This window comes from Macaca thibetana, chromosome 11 (genome assembly GCF_024542745.1).
Source record: "Macaca thibetana thibetana isolate TM-01 chromosome 11, ASM2454274v1, whole genome shotgun sequence".
NCBI classification, from domain to species: Eukaryota; Metazoa; Chordata; class Mammalia; order Primates; family Cercopithecidae; genus Macaca; species Macaca thibetana.
The window spans coordinates 81,332,043-81,357,455 of NC_065588.1; the positions used below are offsets into that span (position 1 = coordinate 81,332,043).

Genomic DNA, 25,413 nt, shown 5'->3' on the forward strand with positions numbered 1-25,413 from the left:
CCTTAAAATTCAGAAAAAAAGAAATTACCTTTCCTCTCAAGTTCCTGGCTCTTAATATTAAAGACATAGCTTTCAAGAGAAATACCTTTGCTGAGCTGCTAATCAATGTATCCAGTATTTCTGTTTACTTAATTTGTCTATACTGTACTCCTCCTGAGAACAGTGCCTAGGCAAAGCTGTTTTTCTTACCTGATAGAGGTGGGAGTGAGGAGACAGTAATTGATTCAAGGAAACTCTGAGAAAAAAATAAAAAAAAAACCTTCACTTACTATCTCCAAATGTTATTTTGCTACATAAGGAATGTAGATGCCATGCATCCAAACTCCTTCCTGTCATCAGTGGATGAACAATACATTTTTCAGCATTGACAGTAAATAACTATTCAACTTTTGCTTCATTCCTCTCAATAAAGAGAAGGTTCATTACCTTACGAAATAGTCTAGTTGTGACTGGTATCTCTGTTGTGAGTTCTTTGGTTGAGCTTCTTTGTATCAGTAACAAAAGGAAGCATCATTCAGTCTTTCTTCGTAACTTTAATTCTCTTTTGTACATCCTGTTACTTCAAATCATTGAAGTGAACTCCATTTCCACATCTGCTAGGAACAATCATCTAGCTTCTTAAATGACTCATCTTAAAATATGAATTTTAGACTGTCTAAACATTCTGAAGTAGTACAGTGTGATTAGGCAGAAACAGCCGGGGCGTAACAAGGATCGAAATGAAAGATTTCATGAAGGATGTGCCAGAGACTGCTCTCTGTTCACCAAAACCACATTCTTCTCTTCTTCCTGGCATAGAGCCAAACTAGATTTCCAAGCTTTCCTTGCAGTTGATTGTGGCTCTCAGAGTTCTAGTCATTAGAATGTGAGTGGTAGGCTGGGCGCAGTGGCTCATGCCTGTGATCCCAATACTTTGAGAGGCTGAGGTGGGTGAATCACTTGAGGTCCAGAGTTCGAGTCCAGCCTGGCCAATGTGATGAAACCCCCATCTCTACCAAAAAACAAAACAAAACAAAACAAACAACAACAACAACAAAAACTTAACTGGGCATGGTGACAGGTGCCTGTAAGCTACTTGGAAGGCTGAGACATGAGTATCTCTTAAACCCAGAGGGGAAGGAGGTTTCAGTAAGCTGAGATCACACCACTGTACTCCAGCCTGGACAATAGAGTGAGATCTTGTCTCAGAAAAAAAATTCATTGGTAGATTTGTGCATCACTTTATCACTTTCGGGTCTACCCTGTAACATCTCCCACAGACACTCCTTCATTTCATTTTCCCTTTCTGGTTGGCTGAAATGGAGACAGCCTCTGCGGCATCCTTGTTGGAACTGAAGAGTGCAAAGTCTGGCTTCCCGAGTCACCTCATGTTAAAGTGCTGTCCCATTGGCTCATTTACTCTCTCAGTGTTTGTTATGTGATCAAGAGATAAACTACTTTTTTGGATTATTATACATTTTTACTCTGTTATAGCACTTACCCTACCCCACTTAAAGGATATGAGCTACACCTTAAGAAATAGTAGGACTCAATGTAGATAGGTAAGAGAAAGGAATTCCAGGCATAAAGGACAGTGGAAGTAAAATAACATAGGATTTCATGTTACTTAACACAGGATTTCATGTTACTGGAATGATAGTAAGCTTCAGCACAACAAGAATACCAAAAGAACTAGAATCTTAAGAGAATGTAGGAATAACATGGTGAGAGATGTGTGCAGTTTCAACAAGGAGCAAGTATATAGTATGCTATGGGGGGTAGAAGTTGGTGATAGTTGGAGAACAAAAAGATGTTAGATATGTCCAATAGAGAGAATTGTCAGGCCAGAGAATTGATTCGAATGTATGAGAAAGAGAGATGAGTTCATCATAGATAGATTATTAGGATAAAAATGTGACTTTGTCAGAAATAAGTAAGTTAGAAGAAGAATCTGAACATTACTTACCCACATGTTTACATGACCATTATTTCTGATAAACTAAATAGAGATGGCTGGGACTTGAATTTCTGACCCTAAGCAGATTCATGAGGGAGATATCTCTGTGTGACACACCAGAAAACACACACGCTATGTATTTTATAGTCTGGAGCTTCACAGAAGCCCTGACCCTGATGATTTGAGCAGGACCCATTGGGAGCCACAGTGAATCAATCCTTGGCTCATGCCACTTAATGCTGGATTAAAGGTTGCCCTTGCTAGCTTCTTTTCACTAGGTCTGCACTCAATCTTGATATCATTTTGTTGGTATTTTAAAAAGGGAGGAAGGTAAAAAAAGATAAGATGATTTTAGGAGGAAAGATAATCAAGAGAAAGAGAGCATGTTTCCCTGATTCTTGGAACTTTTCCAGGACAGGGTTGGGGAGAAAGTTATATGCAGTGTACCTCCCTAGCAGGAAGAAGCCACTTGGCCCATTTGCCATGTTAGGAGAAGGCGTTCTGAAAGAAAACAAGTAACTGACAGAGCATAAACACCCAGACATGAAAATCTAAGACTGGGCCTGGTGGAGCATACCTGTAATCTCAGAACTTCTAGAAGCCAAATTGGGCAGATTGCTTGAGCTCGGGAGTTCAATATCAGCCTGGGCAACATGGCAAAACCCTGTCTCTACAAAAAAATACAAAAATTAACTGGGCGGCGTGTGCCTGTAGTCTCAGCTACTCAGAAGGTTTTGGTGGCGGATCTCTTAAGCCTGGAAGGTCAGTCAAGATTGACAGTGAGTCAAGATTGCACCACTGCATTCCAGCCTGGGTGACAGAGTGAGACCCTGTCTCAAATAAATAAATAAATAAATAAAATAAAATAAAAATAGAACAAAATAGAAATAAAGATAATTTTTAAAAATCTCCAAATGAAAGAGGTAAAAGAAAAATAGTGTTACTTATCTCTGAGGTAGCTTGCATGTACTAGTCATCCAGACCATGTGACATGCCAATCATAAAGAGGGCAAAGAGCTGATAGTATGCTCCATAATGGGTAAGTTAAAAAGAGTAATGCCAATTTCTTAAGCAATGCTTTAAATTTTATTCCTTATTACACAAAGATGTCCTGTTTTTTTCTGCCACCCAATATTGTTCAAGTTTTTGACTCATATTGACATCCTTTCTCATATTAGAAGAACCTTAAGCTCCCTTAAGAAGCTAGAATTTATTTATAGGAACTTACAAAACAGAGGAATATTATCTACATTGAAATTCATTTTAGAGGTAAATATGATTAAAATTAAATCAACTGTATTTTTTAAATTATACAATGTTAAATATCACATGATTTTCTTATTTGTTAAACTAAGTGAATGAAGTTGTTAGAAATAAAGCATCAAGGAAATTGGGGGAAATATATTTATTGAGTACATATTATCTGATAATCACATGCTTCTCACTGTGTTTAAATTTTCTGGTTTAATCTACGTGGCAATCCTATATGACTTTTATATTTTTCCCTTTACAAATAATTTTCACCTTTCTTGAAAATATTGATAACAATCATAGTTTGAGTTAGAATTTTGTAGATTGGGCAAAAAGAAAGCTCTATCAGTAAAAAGTAGAAAACTTAGTTTAGGCAATAAATAGACTAGATAACATAGCCCCTCCTGGACTCTCAAACCTACTTCACACTTTCCTGGAAAAGAGATCTCAGTATGTATAAATGGAATCTGAAACCTGACACATAAGCAACAGCAAAATAAATTGTTGTTCTTCTGAGGGAGTGACAATATATTTCTTACTTGTCCTGTGGTGAGGTTGCCTTGGAGAGAGCTATAGGAGGCTGCTGAAATAGGTGGTGAGGTTTGATTGAAACAAGTTTCTTCCAGAAAGAGAAAGTGGGACTGGGGGTAGACGGAGTGGATATGTTTCACAGTTTGAAAAGGATAATTGAATTTTCAAGCCAGACATGTTGGGTGGGTAAAGGAGTAGAGTTATGCGGAACTAGCTTCTTTGACAGTGCTCTCTCCCCACTCAGAAAGTACGGTAGGTAACTATACCTATTCCTAGAAGCCTGAGTTTCTCACAGCTTTTTGGGAAGAAGGAAGGTAACATTGAAAGGCTCAAGTATTTATCACAGGCTGAGAAAAGAAAATCTCTACTACACTGTATCAGAGAAATCAGGCTATTAAGCATAATTAAGAACAGGGTTCACCACTTGTGAAAAGCTTATAAATTCCAATACAGTAGTATCACTGAGGCACAGTATGCCCATCTGTATCAGCATCTTCCAACTCCTGCTCAGGACCACAGGCTCAAGACTGTTGGCAGCGGTAGAAGTTATAGCACAGCTTCTGATTTGAGTAGTACAAGACCAGTTAGTCACAGAATGAGAGGGGAAGAATGCATAGAAAACAGCAGTTGTAGGCCATTGCAGAAATCTTGCTCTACTGAGCTTAAGCCAGAACAAAGGTATAAGGAATAACATTCAGGCTATTAATTTTGCCTGCTGATGGTATCTTTAGGTTGGTGGCTCCTAGGCTCCATTATATTCAAATGGTAAACACACAGTGGGAGGTCTTTAGGATACCCTATTTAAAATAGCAATACCTCCCCAATGCTCCCCATCTCTTGTGACTGTTATTTTTGTCCATAGCATTTATTTACCATACAGTTTAGTTTCCTTATGTATTTTATTCTCAGTCTCAGTCCCCTTTAAAATGGGAAGTCCATGCTTAGAGATTTTTTTTGTCTGTTTTAGTCACTGCTGTGTCATGTGTGTCTTGCATATAACAGACGTTCAATAATTTTGAAATCCATGCTACTTATTTACCCTCCTTGGTTTGTATGGGATGGGCTCCATGGAAGAATACTGTTCTTTTGCATTTCCATCAAGAATCATGATTATGTCCTTAATTGTTGGAAATTATGAATGACAACCAGCAAAAGAAGCTTGTAAGGTCACGTGAAGCTTGATTTCTGACTTTAGGTAATTATATTGATTGTAAGAAAAAAGGTAAGTGCACCATCTGTGATTTTCTAAACATTTAGTTACAAAACATTTCAAATGCACAGAGAAGACCCAAGACTCCATATACCTACCTTAAACATGAGTTGAATAACTTGTCAATGTTGACTCATTTAAAACCAATTAACATCTTCCTCCACATCACTAGATTATTTGAAATAAATTATTCCTTTCATAAATATTTTAGCATGAATTTCTATAATTCAAGCAATTATATTGCTTTGAATATAATTGAAATACATTTCCAAGCTTAAAAATAACAATTATTTTTCACTATCACCAAATATGATACCAGTATTCAAAATTCCTGTACCATTTAATACGTTTGTTTGCAGATTTTTCTTAATCAAAATACAAGTAATCACTCAAACTTTTATTTTGTATGTTAAGTCTTTTATTATATAGCAACTCCCTTCTTTTTCTTGCAATTTATTTATTGAAGTGACCAGGTCATTTGTCCTATAGGGTTTTCCAATTTCTTAATTTTGCCAAATGCATCCTCATGACATCATTTAACATGCTTATCATTTCCTTGTTTTATGTAAATTGATAGTAAGATCTAATGTTTGTTCTGATTCAGGTTTGATTTCTTTAGCAAGAATATTTCATAGGTGGTGGTTGTATTACAAAGAAGAGGTACATAGTATCTGGTTGCCTCTCTTTCAGGAATGTTACTGGCCATTGGTAAACATTGCCTAGATCAATTATTTTATTAATGGTTTACACAATGATGATACTTGATATCTACTATTCCTTATTTATTAACTAAAGTATTCAAAAATTACAAACAAAGTCTTTATCTATTCAACTATTTACTTATCCTAAGGTACAGTTCATATTGGAAAGGCAGGTTAAATGCTTGATATTAATAATTTTCCTTTATTTACCGATTTTTAGATTAATGAGGTCTCCTAGCATCCTCCAAAGGTCACCAAAATGGGTACTATGATAATAAGCACAAATTTGAAATATGTGTATTTGATTTCATTGCAGTTAGTATTATTATTGCTGCTTAAATGGTGGTCTTTTATTTGGCCAGTGGTAGTCTCATCAAGTTCATTTTTTGCCATGATTTAGTAGTCTTTAAAATTGTCCTTGCTTGCTAATGTGACACAGTGTTCCAGGTTCATTTGGCATACATTTTGCCCCAGGCCTAGAATCAGTCATTTCTCTAAAGACCGTTGGTTTCTTTAACGGAAATGACATATAGAGCACCCCATCTGGATTTTAGAAATACTTGTTTCTACTGGTATAGTTATTATTTATATAATGTAATTACATTGTACTTAGTTTTCAAATAGATATTTTTAGGAAACAAATATACCATGGGTACATATTGATGTTTTAAAGCTATAGTTAGGACTATAGAATTTTACTTATTTAATTGTATATTTGCATCTCTTTTCTTCTATAGAAAATCCTGATTTTTACTGACATTATCATAATTGCTTTTTTTCCTTCTCTCCCTCACTTCTCCTACCATATGTGTATGTGGGTATGTACACACACATACATATACAGTGGAAATAAAGACCACATAAATGAGAAAACAATGGGCTACTCAGAGTATATGCTAATGAGGGAATCAGCCATCATCACTTGCCTTTGGCGTAGACCCCAAAACATGGAAGGGAGTGGGAAAGTTTTTAGTGGAAAAAGGGAAAGCTTCAGGTATGCTCTATTGGAGGTTGTTGGCATGGGGAAAGTGGGTAGGGAGAGGCTAGAAGTAGAGCATCTTATGTTATTGTTTTGAGAAGCGTATTTGGCTTTCTCTGGTTGTTCCGGAGTTAGAAGCAGAGTAAAAAGCAAGGAAGCTGGGTCATTGATCAAGTTTTGACCATTCTTGGCTAATTGCTGCAGGGGTTATCACCTGGCATCCGGGATTATTTGATGCAGGTTATGGTTTGGCTTCCTATGCTGGCTGTTAACAAAGGTTTGGGTGACTGCTATTGTCATAGATGGTTTCACTGTTTTGTATATTTCACTTCTATCTCTCTCTCTGTCTGTGTATATATATTTCAGAATGAAAATACCAATCTTATTACTAACAATATGATTACTGAAAACCATTTTAAGATCTCTTTTGTGGTCAAACTTGTCTTCTGAGTATATTTCACCTGAGTGAAGCCAAATAAATGTATTTTAAGTAACTTTAAATAACTTGTTTGGTTATTCCACAGCATAAAACATTTTTTATATTTTAGGTACTTCTTTCTATTTCATATTTACTTAATTTGTTTCACAATTTTCTTATTTACTTAATTTGTTTCACAATTTTCTTAAGCATGTGCATAATTTGAAAGTCTAATCCAAGCAAGATGTATTTAGAGAAGTCTGGCTTCTATTGCTACACATTCTACCCCATTTTATGCCTTTATAGGTAACCATTTTTAACATTAATTTTATAATTTGAACGTTTTCTGTGTTTATATAGACTGCAATATATATGTTTATGTAACATATATGTTTATAAACAGTTTTTCATCGATAAACAGTAACATGAAAAACACTTATTTCTCCCTTGGTTTTCACACAATATATCCTGAAACTCATTCTCCAGGAGCATAAATATATTATTTATATTTATAAATATAAAGATATTCATTTTTATAAGCTACATTGTACTTGGAGTTACAGTTAGGAAAGGTCATCCTACTCCAGGATTATTGAGGAATCTGAGTGTTTTAAATTTTGTTGTTTTATGCTTAATGTATTTAAAAATGAAATTAGTTCATTGTTATAGGCCATAATACTCCCTGTGTAATATGAATCCATTTATATACGTTGATGTTTTCCTAATTGTATTTTAATTTATTTTATACATAATCATTTGAACATTAGCAAAGTGGGTTTTCCTTTGTATCTTTTTCTTCTTAGTTTAGAATGGGTCCTGGAGGAATTGTAAGATAATTGATTGGTTGACCTACATGTGCAGTTGAGAGAGTTTTAAAGATTCTTTTTTGCTTACTACAAGGAAAGTCTCCTGAGATTCAGAACTTTAGACACATGTCGTCATTTAATTTATCTTTCAGTTTTAAGTGTCACATAAAGTTCAGAAAAGAGATTATTATGTCATTAAACTTAGGTCTAAGATGTTTTATCTTCCTAATGTGATAACACAGATAATCTGGTTTAGGGTTTGATCTATAACCTTGTATAACATACTTTACATTTTTGTTTAGGCAGTTTGGAAGGGCTTTATTTTGCGAAAGAAACTGACAGCAGCTCTAGAGGCTATTAAGAATGAAGAATCTGATGAAGAATACAGAGAAATAGATTTAGAGGATTTCACATTGGATGAAGTAAGTGTGAACTACAGTATATAAATACTGGTCTTAAAATATGTTTAGTGTACTATTTTGAAGCTAAACTAATTTCTAAGGTGTTTATCCTATTAATATTGTTACAGATCTTTTTCAAATAACACCTGAGAAAGTGTCTTAACATTGAAAAACTTTTCCTAACATCTTCATTTATCCTGCAAACTTGTATAGTGTGCAAAGGTAGCAGTAAAATATTTTACAAGAGTGTCTTTGTGCCCTTCAACCATATTCTCCAGTTATCAAAATTAGGGAATTAACACTGATGCACTACTATGATCTAATCAACTTTATCAGATTTGTGAGTTGTCTTAGTAATGGCCTATATTTAGTCTGAGATCTAATCCAGAATCATAAGTTGCATTTAGTTGTCATTTTTTCTTAGTCTCCTTTAACTGGAACAGTTCCTCATCTTTTTTCTGTATTTTACAAACTTAATACTTTTAAAGACTACTGAAAAATTGTTTTGTAGAGTATCTCTGAATTTGTACTTGTTATATAGTTTCTTCTCATTGTATTCAGGTTATGTATTATTGGTGAGAATACAACAGAGGTGATACTGTGTTCTTCTCGATGTATCATTGCAGGAAGGTGATGAAGTTTCTCAGGGCATAAAATTATCCTAATCTGCATTTGGCTTAGCTACCTAGTTATAAATGCCCTGCCTTAAAAGATTTTTGTAGGAGGATGGGATATAAATTAATATAACTCTAAAGGTCATATGATATAAAAGAGATTTTTTTAAAAACAATTAAAAAATGTTTTAATTACATAATTAAAAACGCTTATCTTTTATGCTAGAAAAAAGCCTATGTTAAACAAACATGAAACATACACATTTCTCTTTATTTTCCTTCATCTACCTATATGACCATCATTTTTCCAAAGTTCTCCTTATCTTTTTAAAACCTGACCATGAAGTTTATACTCTGATCATTGTAATCATGGTAGTCTTATGTAGCAGATATGTGAATGGAGTTCTAGTTAATTTTTTGCAGCGCTTAGCCAAGGTTCATGAGAAATGAACAAGGATGTGATGGTGAGAGAGAAATCCTATGAAGATTCAGTGGCTCATCACAGCAGTGGAATTTCTAGGAGTGTAATAAACTGGGACATGTGGGCATTACCTCCAAAGCAAAGGGTGGATTGTTGCTTCATGTAGTTTCCACCACTAAGAAGAAGAAGTTGGTAAACCTCTTTAGGTTCTAGAGGCTGCGTAGATCATGCTTGGGAATACTGCTCCAGGTTTAAAAAGGGCCCAGAACAGGAAAGATCTCTTCAGCAGGCCAATGCTATGTAACAAAAAGGGCATCAACTGTAGACATTCTCTTATTAAATCATTCAAAAATATGTGTAAGAATACATTTATTGTATCTTAATGAGCTTCAAGATTCTCTTACCAGATGCCATCTCACAATAACTGGTCTAATTTATTTCTGGAAACTTTAATGTGTTAATAGGAAAATGAAATGGGAGTGGTATCACCACATGCCCTAACTGCAAGAGGTAAATATAGTCTTCTGTTTGCATGTGTGAATATGTGACACATCAGTGAGAATTTTGATATTCAATTGTACGGTATTTTTCAAAATTCAGTTAGGAGACTTGAAATCTATTTTATATGTTTTCTCAATTTTTTTCTGTCAAACATGATTTACTGAAAGTCTCCAAATTTTATTGCAATACTGCATTATGAATTTATGAAAATGTTATCAGTAAGATTATGAAGATGAAGCTGTTGTAGAGGCAGAGCACTATTGCTCACATCTGAATTGTTTTCATAGGCATAATCATACCTTAAAGAAGCCCTTAAAAATTCAACATTATTCTATTAGGTTAGGAAACTGCTTTTTTGGAACATGCTGCTGATTAGCACGTTTCTAGAAATGTCAGCGATAATATTTTTAGTTGATATTTGGATAGTATAATTGTAAAATCTACCATTATTCTGCACTCTTCATCTCTCAAATCTTAAATGCTCAAATAAATTGAACTGTTTCTTTCTTCACATTCCTTATAAGGTCAGCTATTTATTCTCAGGAAAAATTGTGTTTTTACTTCTTTGTAATAATAATAATAATAAAAAACCCTAGGTATCATGACGACAATGTAAATGCTTTTAAAATACACTTATATGCAAAATCTTTCTGGCTTACTTTCTATTCTAAATTTATCTCCAGTGTTTTAAAACTGAATTTAATTTACCTTGTTTTTGAAGACATTGAGTAAATTGAAGCCTGCTTTCCTCACTTCAGTTTTCCATAACAAACCTCAATATGGAAAATACTTATGAAATACAATATTTCATAATGACTTGTATTAATTAGAGGTCAGTTTCTGTTCTTTCTAATGTGTTAATACTGACTAAAATCAAATACTCAAAGCATTTTGGAATATCTACAATAGCAAGACACCATGAAGATTTTGTTCATACTGGTCTTGTACATTTTCAGTTGGATTTGTTCCTAAGCATATATAGAAATACAATTTATTTTTGTATATACACCTCATATTCAACCACTTTGCTGAAATCGCTTATTAATTTTAATAGATTATCTGTCAAATATTTTGAATATACTATATACACAATCATATCACTTGAGAATGACAGTTTTCTCTTTTTTTCTAATTCTTATACCTGTTATTTATTTTTCTTGTCTTATTATCCTGGTTACTACTTCCATTACAATGTTAAATAGTGGTGTTATTAGCAAAAGTCTTTTTCTAGTTCCTTGTCTCAGGGTGAAAGCTTTCAATATTTCACCACTAAGTAAGATGCTTCCTAGAGGTTTCTTAGAGAAACTCTGTATGGTTTAAGGAAGTTAACTTCCTTAGAATCTTAGAGATTAAGATGCTGCTGCTGCTGCTGATAATGATGATGATGGTGACTTTATATGCAATTTGGATTTTATCAAAAACTTTTTAATGCATCTCACATTGACTTTCAAACATTAAACCTTGTAATCTTAGTCTAAACTGACTAATACATTATCTTTTTCTACCTATTACTAGCTTATATTTGCTATTATTTTGTTTAGCATTTTCTCATGTTATTCAAAAAGAAATTGACTGTATAAATTTTGTTTCTTATACAGCTCCCTCTTTGGGTTTTAGTATCATATTATGTTGGCCTTATACATTTCCCTGGGAAGTGTTTCTTCTGTTTCTGTTTTCTAGGAGAGTTTGATATAGGATTGATGTTCTTTGTTGTTTAAAATTTTGTCTCAGCATATACTATATTTTTGAAAATGTTCCATGTGAACATAAAAGTATGTATTCTGTAGGTAAGTATATTGTTATTAAAAATCTCCATTACTTTAACTTTTTTTTTTTTTTAAATCTTCTGTATCCTAAGTGATTTGCAGGAGGGGCAGTCTATGAGGTATTGAGAGAAGAGTGCTAAAATCTCTTACTGTGCTGATGGATTTCTCTAAATTGGCTTTTATTTCTGCCAAATTTGACCTCATACTTTGGGACTGAGTTTTTGGGGCATATACATTTTGAGGCTAGTTAAATCATTGTATCATTGACCCTCTTATAATAATATTTTCCTCTTGAACAACAGTTTCCCTCTTTAACTAATTGCTTAAGGGCCATTTCCTTTGATATTTTATACCTACTGCAGCTTTTTTTGTGGCTACTGTTTTCATAGTGTGTATCTTTCTAACCATTCTCATTGAACTTTACTGTGATTTTATATTTAAAATGTATCTTATAACTGCATATAGTTAGGTTTTGCTTATTTTTATATTTTATTCTGGCATTATTTTTATTAGAGTATTTAGACTTTTAATTTATTTTAATTTAGAATATAATTTGGTTTATACAATTTTCATTTGTTTTCTATTTGTTCTATGTTGATTTTTTCCTTTTTATTACCCTCTTTTGCATTTATCAAATATTTTTGTTTTTCTATTTTTTCCCTTTACTCACTAGTTAATTAATTGGGTTTTATTTTTTCATGCACTTCATTTTTTCCTGCATTAACATGTTTCCATCTAGGATCATTTTCTTTTGCCTGAAAGATACTCTTTAGTAGGGGTCAGTTTTTGATTGCTTGAAAATTTATTTCTTTTTAAAATATTTTGGAATATTTATCTAAATATTTATCTTCTCTAAGAATAGAATTCTAGCTAGGCTTTCAATTTTTAAATATGCCATTTTGTTAGCATTTGTGGCTTCCATAGTTCCTGTTGAAAAGTCAGTATTAAGTCTTAATTTTTCTTCTCTGAAGATATTGGCTTCCTATCCCATCCCCCAGGTGACTTTTGAGGTTGATTTTCTATTTTTGTTTTTCAAGCTGGGTATGATTTTCTTTATTTGCCCTGCTTGGAGTTGGTGAGATCATATAACTTTTTGAATCTTTCATCAGTTTTGGAAATCTCTTGTCCAAATTTATTTCAAATATTTGTTATTTGATGTTTTGAAGTATATATACCTTGTGAAATGTGTAAATCCAGCTAATTAGCCATATTCATTACTTAACACATTACTTTTATAGTGAGAATACTTTCATTCACTCTCTTAACATTTTTCAAGAACACAGTCTATTGTTAGCTTTAGTCGTCATGTTGCATAACAGATCTTTTGAACTTATTCCTCCTATCTATATGAAATTTTGTATCCTGTGACCAAGATCTCCTGCAACCACCACCACCACCCCTACTGACCACCTTAAACCCTAGTAATCACCATTCTACTCTCTACTTCTATATCAAGTTTTTTAGATTACCCGTGTGAGTGAAACCATGAGGTATTCTCTTTCTGTGCCTGGCTTATCTCACTTAACATAATGTCCTCTTCATTCATTCATGTTGTTGCAAATGACCAGTTCCCATCTTTTTTATGAACAGATAATTCTCCATTGTGTATGTGTCCAATGACAGACGCAGGTTTATTCCATATTTTGGTTATTGGGATAATATGCTACAGTGAAAACAACGATACAAATATCTCTTCAACATACTGATTTTATTGCCTTTGGTGTACCTAGTAGTGGAATTTCTGGGTCGTATGACAGTTCTATTTTTAATTTTTTTGAAGAGCCTCCATAATGCTTTTCATAATGGCTTATACTAATTTACTTTTCCACTAACAGTGTGTGAGGGTTTCCTTTTGTCCATATCCTTACCAACACTTGTTATCTTTCATCTTTTTGATATAGCTATTTTAACATGTGTGAGGTGATATCTCATTGTGGTTTTAATCTGCATTTCCCTGATGGCTAAAGATGTTAAGTGTTTTTTCATATACCTATTAGCCATTTGTATGTCTTCTTTTGAGAAATGTCTATTCAGGTCCTTTGCTCATTTCCAGTTGCTTGATTTGTTCATTTGTTATTGAGTTGTTTGAGTTCCTTATATATTTTGGATATTAACCTCTTATCAGATATATGATTTGCAAATATGTTCCCCCATTCTGTAGGTTATCTCTTCATTTTCTTCATTGTTTACTTTGCTACACTGGATCTTTTTAATTTGATGTAACCCCATTTTTCTATTTTTGCTTTTGTTGTCTTTCTGTGCTGTTGGGTTCATATTTTAAGAATCATTTCTCAGACAAATGTCATGGAGTGATCATATTTTATGTTGGATGCTTCCTACCGACCTACTTTGTGTTCATTAATCATCCTCCCTACTTTATCTCGTGATGTTTTTAGCCTATCTATTGAATTCTTATTTTGTTATTCTATTTTTTAGTTATAAAATTTCTAATTGATTCTTGTTTATAAATTCCATTTGTATGTTGAAATTTTCTATTATGTCCACCATTTTCTTGAACATAATAAGTATGGTATTTTCAAACCTTTGTAATTTAATGCATTACCTGGATCACTTATAGATATCTTTCTATCAGCTGTTTATGTTTTGTTTTTTAGTCAGCTTAAAGAAGCAAGAAACGTGTCCCTGTATTGAGCCAGAACTGATATCTTTAAAAAAAATTTTAACTTTAGTTTCAGGGGTAAATGTACAGCTTTTTTATATAGGTAAATCATGTGTCATGGGGTTTGGAGTACAGATTATCTCATCATCCAGGTAGTAAGTATGGTACCCGACAACTAGTTTATCGATCCTCACCTCGTCCTGTCCTCCACCCTCAAGTAGACCCCAGTGTCTGTTGTTCCCTTCTTTGTGTCCATGTGTACTCATTATTTAGCTCCAACTTATAAGTGAGAATACGCCATGTTTGGTTTTGTGGACCTGCATTAGTTCACTTAGGATAATGGTCTCCAACTGCAGAACTGAAATATTTATAAATGAGTATTTCAGTACTCAACAATCATTTTAAATCTTCTAGGCATTGTTCTTACCACAGTGAAGAAAAGAGATAAGATCCCTGACTTCATAGAATTTACATTTTATTTGAGGTAACAGACAATAAGTACATATATAAATATATAGTATAAAATAAGATACTGAAAATTACTGTAAATATTAAGGAAGTTTAAAGTATGGAGCATAGTGTTTAATTGGTTGATCAAGAAAGGCCAGTATAAGGTATAACCCTTGAATAGACATGTGAAAATAAAGTGAGGGAATAAGTTTCATATAAACAAAACAGTACACTGTTTTGGGCTAAGTGTAAGGCAAGTATGTAAGGCTTGAAATACGAAATCAGTGTATTAAAGGAACAGAAAGTTTACAATAGGTAGGCTGATTAGTAAAGGAGAAAAAGAGAGAAGAGAAGAAATACAAAAGTAGCCAGGGATCAGTCCACATTAGGCCTAGGATATGATGTCAAGCACTTTGGATTTTATTTCAAATGTGATAGAATATTATTATTGGGTTTTGAGAAAGGGAGCTAAATATTGTTCATATTTTAAGTGGATAATTTTGTTTGCAATGCGGAGATTATTGTTTAGGGGAGCTAGTGATTAAAGCTAGTACCAGTAAGGAAAGTACTGTTGCTTTGTCTTCCTTTGACTTATCTTTGCCCCCTTTTCCATTGCCATCACTTTATTTTAAAATCATCTTAAAACTTCAGATGATGTAATCAAATTGTTTTTTCTTTTTCTTCGCTCAAACTTTTCTGTATACAGAACTTATCTGACTAGGATTTCCCTTTTTTCACTGATTTAGTTGAAAACAATAGTTGCCTTTAGGTCTGGATTTTTAAGACATATCCTTATGTAATTATATAAAATCTTTTCAAACTTATTTTTTCTTTCGTGCCAACAATGCTTACAATATGGCAGACACCACGCTTAGTGCCAGGATAGGTAAATATACAGAAAAAACCATAGCTCTAAGTTTAGGGAATATCAGAAATATATTAGAATATTTTCAGTTAATTATAATTTTTATAAAAGAAGTAAATATAAAATTATCTTGATAAATTAGCTAGGTTCCAAAAGCCTAGACCAGTTGGCCACGAAATGTTTCCTTATGTTGATTTGTTGCCTCTCTGAAATGTGATTTCATTTAACATGTGATTAACCAAGGAACACTTACAACCAAGAGTAATTTTATTTTATGTTTGTTAAGTATAGTTTATCCTAATTTATTAAGTGCCAAGAACTATGAGGGATCTGAGATTTTATCCTACACGAACTCTAACAAGTCAGGATGCTGATAGAAGAAATGAAACTTCAAGAGACAAAAACACTTATTACCTCTGACAGCAGGCAGCAAGAGCTTCATGTACCAATTCTCCTTTTCCCCTAAGTTCCGTAGGAGGAAATTTGAAGAATGTCTTTCTAGTAGTCTTGAGCCTAGGATATCCCATATCTTCTAAAAGGCTGTTAGCAACCCTGCCCATCCTATGCTCCAGAGAAAGTTATCTTTATTACACCAGACAGCAAACAAATTTTTGCCCTCTATTCCAAAGGGAAACACAGTCTCTGCCTTCCGATTCTGTTAGTTTTATGAACATCTTTGGAAAAATAGTCTGTAATAAAATCGGTCAAAAGTCATGCAGAATTGTTAGAGATCCATGGAGAATTGTGTCCCCAAAATATCCATCCCTTGTTTTTACATGACAAATTTTCTAATAAGTATACCATTCCAGTGGCCACCCTGAATAATCTGACAGGGGCTGGGACAAAAATCAATTAGATTTGCCTCATGGTTCATGCAATTAAGGTTACTATCAATAGTCCAGGTGTTTTCTCCTTAATGTTTTAATAGATCTTCCCAATAGCCTTGAGACTGTAATCTAACTATAGCTGGACTCCTTCTTGTCCCTCAGGAAGGAATTATAGGACAATTCTGTCATCCAGAATAACCATGTTCAGCGAGTTGAAGCTGACCTGAATGCTTTCTAGGGCTATAGTGCTGTTGACTTAACACTTATGTTATGACCACTACACCTTCTAAGTGGCATTTGTCCACCCCATGGGATGACTGAGGATGGGGATGGGGAAAATATCCACATCTGTTTCACAAGGGAAGTGCAACATCTGGGGCCATGTCCTGCTGTCTTGGTGGATTTCTTAGTAAACTTAAGGTAAATTACTATCAAATTGTGTTCAGAGCCCCCTGGAATGAGACGGCAGGTCCATTAGGAAGTTAAATTTAAGGTGCTTGCAACAGTTTGCGACAGTCCTGCAGAAGTTTTTTTGTTTGTTTGTTTGTTTGTTGTTTTTTGTTTTTTTGAAGTAGGTCGTAGGGGCAGTTCAAAAGATAAAAAATCTCACTCTTTTATGCTTCCCAGGATTTAAGGTATTCCTTTCAAAGATTCTGGTTTTTTGTTATCCAGCTACTCCCTCAAAATTAGGGTGTTATATTTCAATAGCTATAACTTTACCATTTTTCTAATCATTCTCTATTGACACTTAGACCTTTCATCTTGAAAGTTCAGGAACAAGGAACAAGTGCCTTTTTATAAACCATAACTAAGATTAGTTTGAATACTCTTGCTCTTCTTTTGGCCAGGTTGTACGTTGTTTAATTTTTCTGGCCTATACTCGCTATTAGAGAAAAGAGATACTCATCATACCCAGGAATAGTCAGGATAGAATCCTGAGTTGTCCAAATAGATCTCTATTACCCTCTATGCATTTTTCCTAATCATTACCTAGGAAGTGGCTGCAAGAATATGATATTTTTTGGGGGGAGAGCTATGCTCACTGATCAAATTGCTTTATCTAGTTGTGTGGATAGAAGGAGGTGATAGAGGTAGGCGTAGATTATCAGTTCATTGTTGATTGGCTTGTGTCATAACTGTCACAATCAAATGGTCCAGAAAACCGAAAACTTAGGCAACTAATTTCAAAGGCCACATTTGTATGGCGGAAGTCAGCTGATGGATAACCTAAAAGATATTAACAGTGGCAAATATTTGAAGGTGTAGTGTAATCAATTTTCCAACAGGAAGGGGCAAAAATCCACAAGATGAGACGTCCTTCACTATAAGACAAATGAGCAAATTTTTCAGGAATCACAAGTCTGGTATAAAAAGTAGGTCTACCTTAGATATAAAGTTAAACCCAATCAGTGACTTGATTCCAGTGATTCTCATCAGGGAATGGGCCCTTTCCTTGGGCATCTGTATGAATAACACAGACAGTTCTATAGGCAGCTGTGATTTGTTTTTCTTATTTGAGGGTTCAAGTCATGGTGTCTTTAGTTTTTCATGTGGCAGAACCAACTGTTAGGCCATTGCCAACAGTCCAAGAATCAGCTTGGTTTCTGCTTAGCCAAACCATCACTGAACCAGGCCCAAGAATTTAAGGGAACTTGGGTGAATTGAGGTCCTTGTGAGACAGCAACTTTGGTTCAGGCAGTGAAGTGGAGATAAGTGTTCCCTGAGATAGATAGCTGCTATATATAAATATATATATATATATTTTTTTCCATGAAAAACTGAATGCTACTGGGGCCAGGCTGGCTGCATTTTTAAGTATATCATTTTCTTTTTATAAGTAAGACCTTTTGGGACCTTCTCACCTTGTTAGTCATTGAATTCAAGTTGTCCTACCCAAAATGGGAATTATCAAGCCAGTGAGTCACGAGAACTCTAAGTGCCAGTCATTTAGTTTCTAAAGGAATCAAATAGAATGGCAATAGTGCTTTTCCATAGGAGTGTACCTGGTTACTGTATCAGAAAGGCTACAAATACAAAACCAGAAGTGATGTCTCCAGGTGAAGGCTGCCTCCATTGCCAGTTACATATCTATCCAAGTTCAACTTCATTTTCAATATATAAGTAATAAGTACATTTGATAATAATTCTCAAGTAGCCAGAAAGCTTTCCAAATCCTCGGTTGTATCTGAACAGAAGGGGTTTTTTTTTTTAATGTATTTATTTATTTTACTTTTAGTTCTGGGATACATGTGCAGAATGTGCAGACTTGTTACATAGGTATACGTGTCCCATGGTGTTTCACTGCACCTATTGACGTGTCCTCAAAGATCCCTCTCCTTGCCTCCCCCTCGGCCAACAGGCCCTGGTGTGTGTTGTTCCCCTCCCTGTGTCCATATGTTCTCATTGTTCAACTCCCAGTTATGAGTGAGACCATGCGGTGTTTGGTTTTCTGTTCCTGTATTAGCTTGCTGAGGATGATGTCTTCCAGCTTCATCCATGTCCCTGCAAAGGACATGATCAAATTCCTTTTTGTGGCTGTGTAGTATTCCATGGTGTATATGTACCACGTTTTCTTTATCTAGTCTATTATTAATGGGCATTTGGGTTGGTTCCATGACTTTGCTATTGTAAATAGTGCTGCAGTAAACATATGTGTGCATGTATATTAATAGTAGAATGATTTATATTCTTTTGGGTATATACCGAGTAATGAGATTGCTGGGTCAAATGGTATTTCTGGTTCTAGATCGTTGATGAATCTCCATACTGTCTTCCAGAATGGTTGAAGTAAATTATATTACCGCCAACAGTGTAAAAGTGTTACTATTTCTCCACAGCCTCACCAGCCTCTATTGTTTCTTGACATTTTAATAATTGACATTCTGACTGGTGTGAGATAGTATCTCATTTTGATTTTGATTTACATTTCTCTAATGATCAGTAATGTTGAGCGTTTTTTCCTATGTTTTTTGGCCATGTAAATGTCTTCTTTTGAGAAGTCTCTATGTCCTTTGCTTGCTTTTTTGATGGGGTTGTTTTTTTCTTGTAAATTTGTTCAAGTTCCTAGTAACTTCTAGATATTAGACTTTTGTCAATTGGGAAATTTGCAAAAGTTTTCTGCCATTCTGTAGGTTGCCTGTTCACTCTGATGATAGTTTCTTTTGCTGAGCAGAAGCTCTTTATTTTAATTAGAACCCATTTGTGAATTTTGGCTTTTGCTGCAGTTGCTTTTGGCATTTTCATCATGAAGTCTTTGCCTCTGCCTATGTCCTGAATGGTATTGCTTAGGTTTTCTTCTAGGGTTTTTATGATTCAAGGTTTTACATTTATGTCTTTAATCCAACTTGAGTTAGTTTTTGTATAAGGTGTAAGGAAGTTGTCCAGTTTCAGTTTTCTGCATATGGCTAGCCAGTTTTCTCAGCACTATTTATTGAACAGGAGATCTTTTTCCTATTGCTTGTTTTTGTAGGGTTTGGTGAAGATCAGATGGTTGTATATGGGTGGTATTATTTCTGAGGTTTCTGTTCTGTTCCATTGGTCTATGTGAGTAAAAGGCTTTATTAAGCAACAACTGAAATTTGTATAAATTTGCAGTGGTAAGCACCACATATTAACATACATTTAAAAATATTTAACATACATAAAAATATTTATAACTCTTAGCCAATTTTTCCTGACATTTTGAGATTTTTATTTCCCTCAGCATACTAGGTAATGCCAAATCTATTTGATATTAATAAGCTTGAATACATATACATTCATTATCTTGGTAACGTATTTTTGGTTGTGATTATATAATTACCAAAAGCATCTTTAACATTTTATATAAAACCTTCTCTTTATGCTTCTAGAAATTTCTAAGAGATAGTAGTTAAATAATTGTTCTGGAATTCTATAAAAGTTTCTATAAACTTTCTATTCAACCAAAAAAAGCTATTTTCAAAGTTTTCTGTACTTTTAGGTATTAATTAGAAAATGTCAATTTTCTCCAGACTTTATATAGACTTTCCAAGGAAGAGCACTCTATCCGCATCTCTATGATGTGGCAAAGAAGTTCACTGTGCTTTGTGGGATCTTGTCCTGCTGAAGAGACACAACAGCTGGACTTCTAGAGAATATAAAAAGTAGATGGTTTGGCAGGTGTTTAAGGAAATAAAAATTTTAAAAAGGCTGTTTGTATAAAACCAGTGTAAAAGTCAGGCAACTTGCCTGATAATGCTGGTCCTTTTCCGTAACCACTCATCAGGTGGCACGTTGCCTTTGTAATATTGTCTCCTTCACATTTTCTCATCAATTTAGCAGTTTTCAGCAGAATAAAAATGCTAATTCCATTATAGCTGATGTATTGTGGCCCTTGATCTTCCCTGAGTTGTGACTGGATTTTCCTTTTCATTGAAAATAAAATAAGTTCTGAATCATGTTTACAATTTTACATCAAATAAAAATTTCCATCCCCCCCCCCTTATTTTAACAGAACAGTCATTAGATTTATTTGTCATTCATGATGAGCTAAAGAGAGAATTTTGATTGTATAAATCAGTGGGAGTTTACTGAATTACTAGCCTGATTTAACAAACAATCAACATAAATGGCTTAAATATATTAGAAGTAAATGGCCGTATCTTTTTTTCTATAATTTTCCAAAAGTACCAAAGCATATGTGTTTCCTTTTATTTTAGAGTCTCCCTGAACTGTAGCCATTATTTCTAGACTGCCATTTTCAACCCTTTTCTTTCTGTGAGGATGAGAAGGAGGAATACTCATGGCTGTGGTGAGAGAGCTTTGTCTCTCTCTGCCTCTTTCTGTCTCTTTTTCCAATAGTGCATTTTTTTTTACAGTTATTGAATTATTTACCAATACTGAAATTTGAATTTTTTAATTGACAAATAAAAATTGTATATGTTTATTGTGTGAAACATGACATTTTGAAATATGTATACATCATAGAAAGGCTAAATTGAACTTATTAACATGTACATTACCTCACATAGTTAACATTGTTTTGTGGTGAGAATGCTTAAAATGTATTCTCTTAATGATTTTCAAGAATACACTATATTGTTATTAACTATAGTAACCATGTTATGCAAAAGAGCTCTTGAATTTATTCCTCTCATAAAACCAACAAATAGCAATTCTTCAACCAAATATATATTAAACCATATATAACTGTAGAAATGTAACAGTTGATCTGTCTAGCAACTGAGTAGAGGCACACTATTTACATAACATTCAAATGGTGTGAGTTTGAGTAGGTATCCTAAGACTAAATTTTATTAAGTGAAATTCTGTCATTGCACTACCTTCCTATAGTCAGTATGTTCTAGGCCTGCCTTTCCAATGGTCTTTCAAAAGGCAGTCAAGACACACTGCAATTGTGTAAATGAAAAATTGCATTTACATCCCCTCAGAATAAATTATTCTAGTTTTAAATCATAAAATATTTGATTATTTTAGAACCTTTTTAAAAAATTGGTATTCTAAGTATGTTTTTTTTTCCCAAAAATAAAATACAGAAACACAGAAATTACTTCTAAGCCATATTATATATTCAATCAAGTAAAAATCAGATAATTACATCCTAAATTATACAACACTAATATAATTAGCAGGTTCCATTGTAGAAAGATATAATAAATTTGGAAATTCCATAAAATGAAGAAAAATGTTTTAAGGTAAAGAGAGAGGGAGTTTAAAATAGGGATTTCCAAATTTGGGCTTAAATTTTTATTTTTGTTATTTGAATAGTTGAATTAGAGAATAAAAACCAGGGACTATGTTCCTTGTATGGTTTTAATCATTGCCACAAAGTATGTTTTTTTACTCTATTCAGAAACTTTGTGAAATTTAAAAAAAAATTAAGAAAAAGCTGGTTTATAGACTGTTTATAGAAAAATTGATACTAACATATTAAAATACTATAAATTTTCAATAGTGATGTCTGTCCTGTAAAGAGCTAAAAAAATGACTTTACTCAGATCCATCTAGATTTGTCTCAGGGTCATAGTTATAAACAGTTAAATACAGCGAAGAGTCTGCACCTCATTTTTTAGAGCATTCAAATATTAAGTTTTCACTTTATCCAAAACTTAGAGATGAAAAGTCTTATCCCGTTTTTAGCATGTTTTCATTAAACAGATGAATATCATCTCACAATAGTACATAGAAAATTTCCTATAAATAAAAATTCTGATATACTTTGTCAACATTTGTAGTCTATAAGATAATTTAAAAGAAACATTGTAAAAGTTATGTAAGCTAAATTACATACATTTTTATATTATTTGTGCAGGCTGCCTTAGAAGAAGAATGGCAAGCATCAGATTCCACCCGCTTCCCTTCACAAACACTGCTTCTTTCAAACCAGCTGCACTGGCCAAAGGTAACATGTCATGGAAACTTCTGAGTCCTCGATCTTTGCTCGTTTCTAAAGGTTATGCTATGTTGCAGTGATTAATAATACAATTTATTGACTTGAAAAACATAATTACTTTTAGAAGCCTCTGACTTCCTCCTCATCCCCAGATGTAATTTTTCATGTAGCTTTTCTTTCATTTGCTGCTTTTTTTCTTTATTTTGGATTTCTTTCAACACTTTATTTCACAGTAGCAAAAGAAAAAAAAATGATATGCTTCAGCTGCATATTTGGCAGTAGACTAAAATCACTAGTTGACAGCACTTTAAAAATACAAAAATATGCATTAAAAGGGCAACAGCTGAAGATTTTCAGTCAGAGGTCAATGGACTGTAATATCTGTTATTTATTTGATAATCTTTGAAGTTTTAGTTTTCTGAGATTTTTTAAGATCTTTACAATCAATCATTTTCTATATGAGAGCTATCCCAAAAAGCATAGTTTCCACCACTACAACAAAGGACATGTATAATATATTCCATAAATTTCATTTTATTATAACTTTTAATTTTATAATGAGTTTCCCTTAGGAGGCTATTTGGTAATATGCACGTAAAGTAATACAAAATAAGTGCTAGGATTTTAAAATTTACTTAACACTTACTTACTTTTTTTTATGAAAAGATTCCTGGAAACTTAAAATGGGATGATACTTCATTTAATTTACCAAGTAATCCAGCTCAAGCATGGTTATGTAATGACAAAGAAAATTTGTCTTCTTCAGAACACACACAATTTAGTGGCAGGTAAGCTGAACTACTGTTTTAGAGAATCAATCTGTGAATAACAACAGTATTACGTATCTTACAAAAGTAGTACAATTATAAAACTAGATGTGAATGTACTTGTTTAGAAAATGGAACATTTAGTACTAAAAACATCATGGTCATGAAGATTTTTCAGTGTAAGCAAAATGAATGAAGTAGGTACATTAAAGCAACTACAAAATGTATATGTCAGAGAAATAATGTAATTATTGTAAACAAGTGGATCTTTAAATACTGCTATATTAGTATTAATTAATTAATTAATCTGCTATAGGTACAGATAATAATTAGACTAAAAATTCCAGTGCTGCATTACTTTTGACAAAGAGATTAAAATATGCTTCAAGTAATTGAAATGTAAACATTTTAAATTAATGGCAGACTTTTATTGCCTTTCAAGATAATGTTTTTTGCTAACTTAGATTTTGTTTCCAAGTTTGAGACAACATAAACAGCTTGTAGTTTTAAAAAGTGCTGATGTACTTACGTTGATTCAGTTAAAAGTGGTTTTTTTCTATTGCCAGATCAGAAAATAGAACTTCTTCCTGGACACCTGAATCAAAGACCAGTAGAAAGAGTTTGCTAAAATCTGAAAAAGAAAAAAGAATTTCAGAAGAATGGTATGTAGTCAATTTGACGCTAATAAATTAAAAAATTGAGAGACTGCTAAATGTCCAAGACAGATACTTTTCAAGATTTTAAGAATACTTACATCAGTTTTTAAGAAACTATCCATCTGATTAATTTAGTTTCTTAAATGGGAATTCACATTTATTTTAGTATGCTATACTGCATGTCTATATGTATATGCATATCTAAATATGATCCAGATATTTATTTTACTTTATTATATTTAATCTTTTAATAGGGGCTTTAAGGACATTTCTACTGCTCAGCAAATGTTGAAGAGGGCACAGAAAATGAAATCAAAGAAACTAAAGAAAAAAATAGGTGAGTAGTTAGTGCTTTTTGAATAATAACTGTGTATGCAAAATAGAAGATAATTCCTTTAAAATATATTTTATAAATTATGTTTAATAAGAAAGTAATGAATTCACAGATGACTATCTCTAAGATAATTACTCCAAAAAAATAAACTTAAGAGAAAATTATGCTATACCATTGAATGACTTATACTCTTAAACACTATTTTTACTTTTTTCACCTCTTTCTTATATACTTTGCTATTGATTGTTCTATCTATTGTGTACTCAGAATTATAAGTTGTTTTAAAACAGGTTCATTTTGGGAAACGTTGACTCTATAAAGAGTATCTGCTTCACTCCTTATTCTTTTGTGTGCTTTTACATTGCTTGATTATTCAATAAATTATACAAATTTATCAGTTCCGTGGATTTTAGCTATAAAGACTTCATTCACAACTTGGAATCTTGGAAAAGCAAAGTTTATATATTTTATGATTTTGTAGGACTTGGGAAATGTTTTAAAGCATATTTTATTCTATCCCACTTATGAATACTCTTTAAATCATTTGTTTTTCTTTGAATACCTCTAATTATTTTAGTATAATTACTTAATACATGGAGTCAGAGAAGAAATATCAGGATCTTATATGTTTAATTAAAACTTTAAAATAATTGCATATAACTTTTTATTTATAACTAAATATTTACTCATTTAAATATAAGAACATGGTTATTTGTATTGGTTTTGCATTTCTTTTGTACATCAGTTTTTTTTTAAGTTCTTATTGTTAGTAAGAAGTTTCCATAAAAGACCTGTTACTCATGAGCAGTGCAATAAATGTACACTTTTCCTATAGATCTAGCTTACGGAATCATATGAAAAAGTATTTCATAAAACTATTTTTATCTTTTTCTATTAATTATATTTTAATTATAATTCAGTACATTCTAAGACCCAGATATAAATATAAAATTTTAAAACAAGTAAATATTGCAAAAGTGCTTTTG

General features: G+C 33.0%; 1 protein-coding gene across 3 annotated transcripts in view; it reads left to right on the forward strand.

Moving 5' to 3' along the window:
• Nucleotides 1-25,413, forward strand: part of LRRIQ1 (leucine rich repeats and IQ motif containing 1) — a 225,631-nt gene that overhangs the window by 98,483 nt on the left and 101,735 nt on the right. For all 3 annotated transcript variants that reach the window (XM_050746645.1, XM_050746644.1, XM_050746646.1), the window contains exons 18-22: nt 8,135-8,254; nt 22,590-22,679; nt 23,337-23,458; nt 24,004-24,099; nt 24,348-24,430. In XM_050746645.1, the coding sequence (XP_050602602.1) occupies nt 8,135-8,254; nt 22,590-22,679; nt 23,337-23,458; nt 24,004-24,099; nt 24,348-24,430 (511 nt within the window). The remainder of the gene's footprint in view (nt 1-8,134; nt 8,255-22,589; nt 22,680-23,336; nt 23,459-24,003; nt 24,100-24,347; nt 24,431-25,413) is intronic.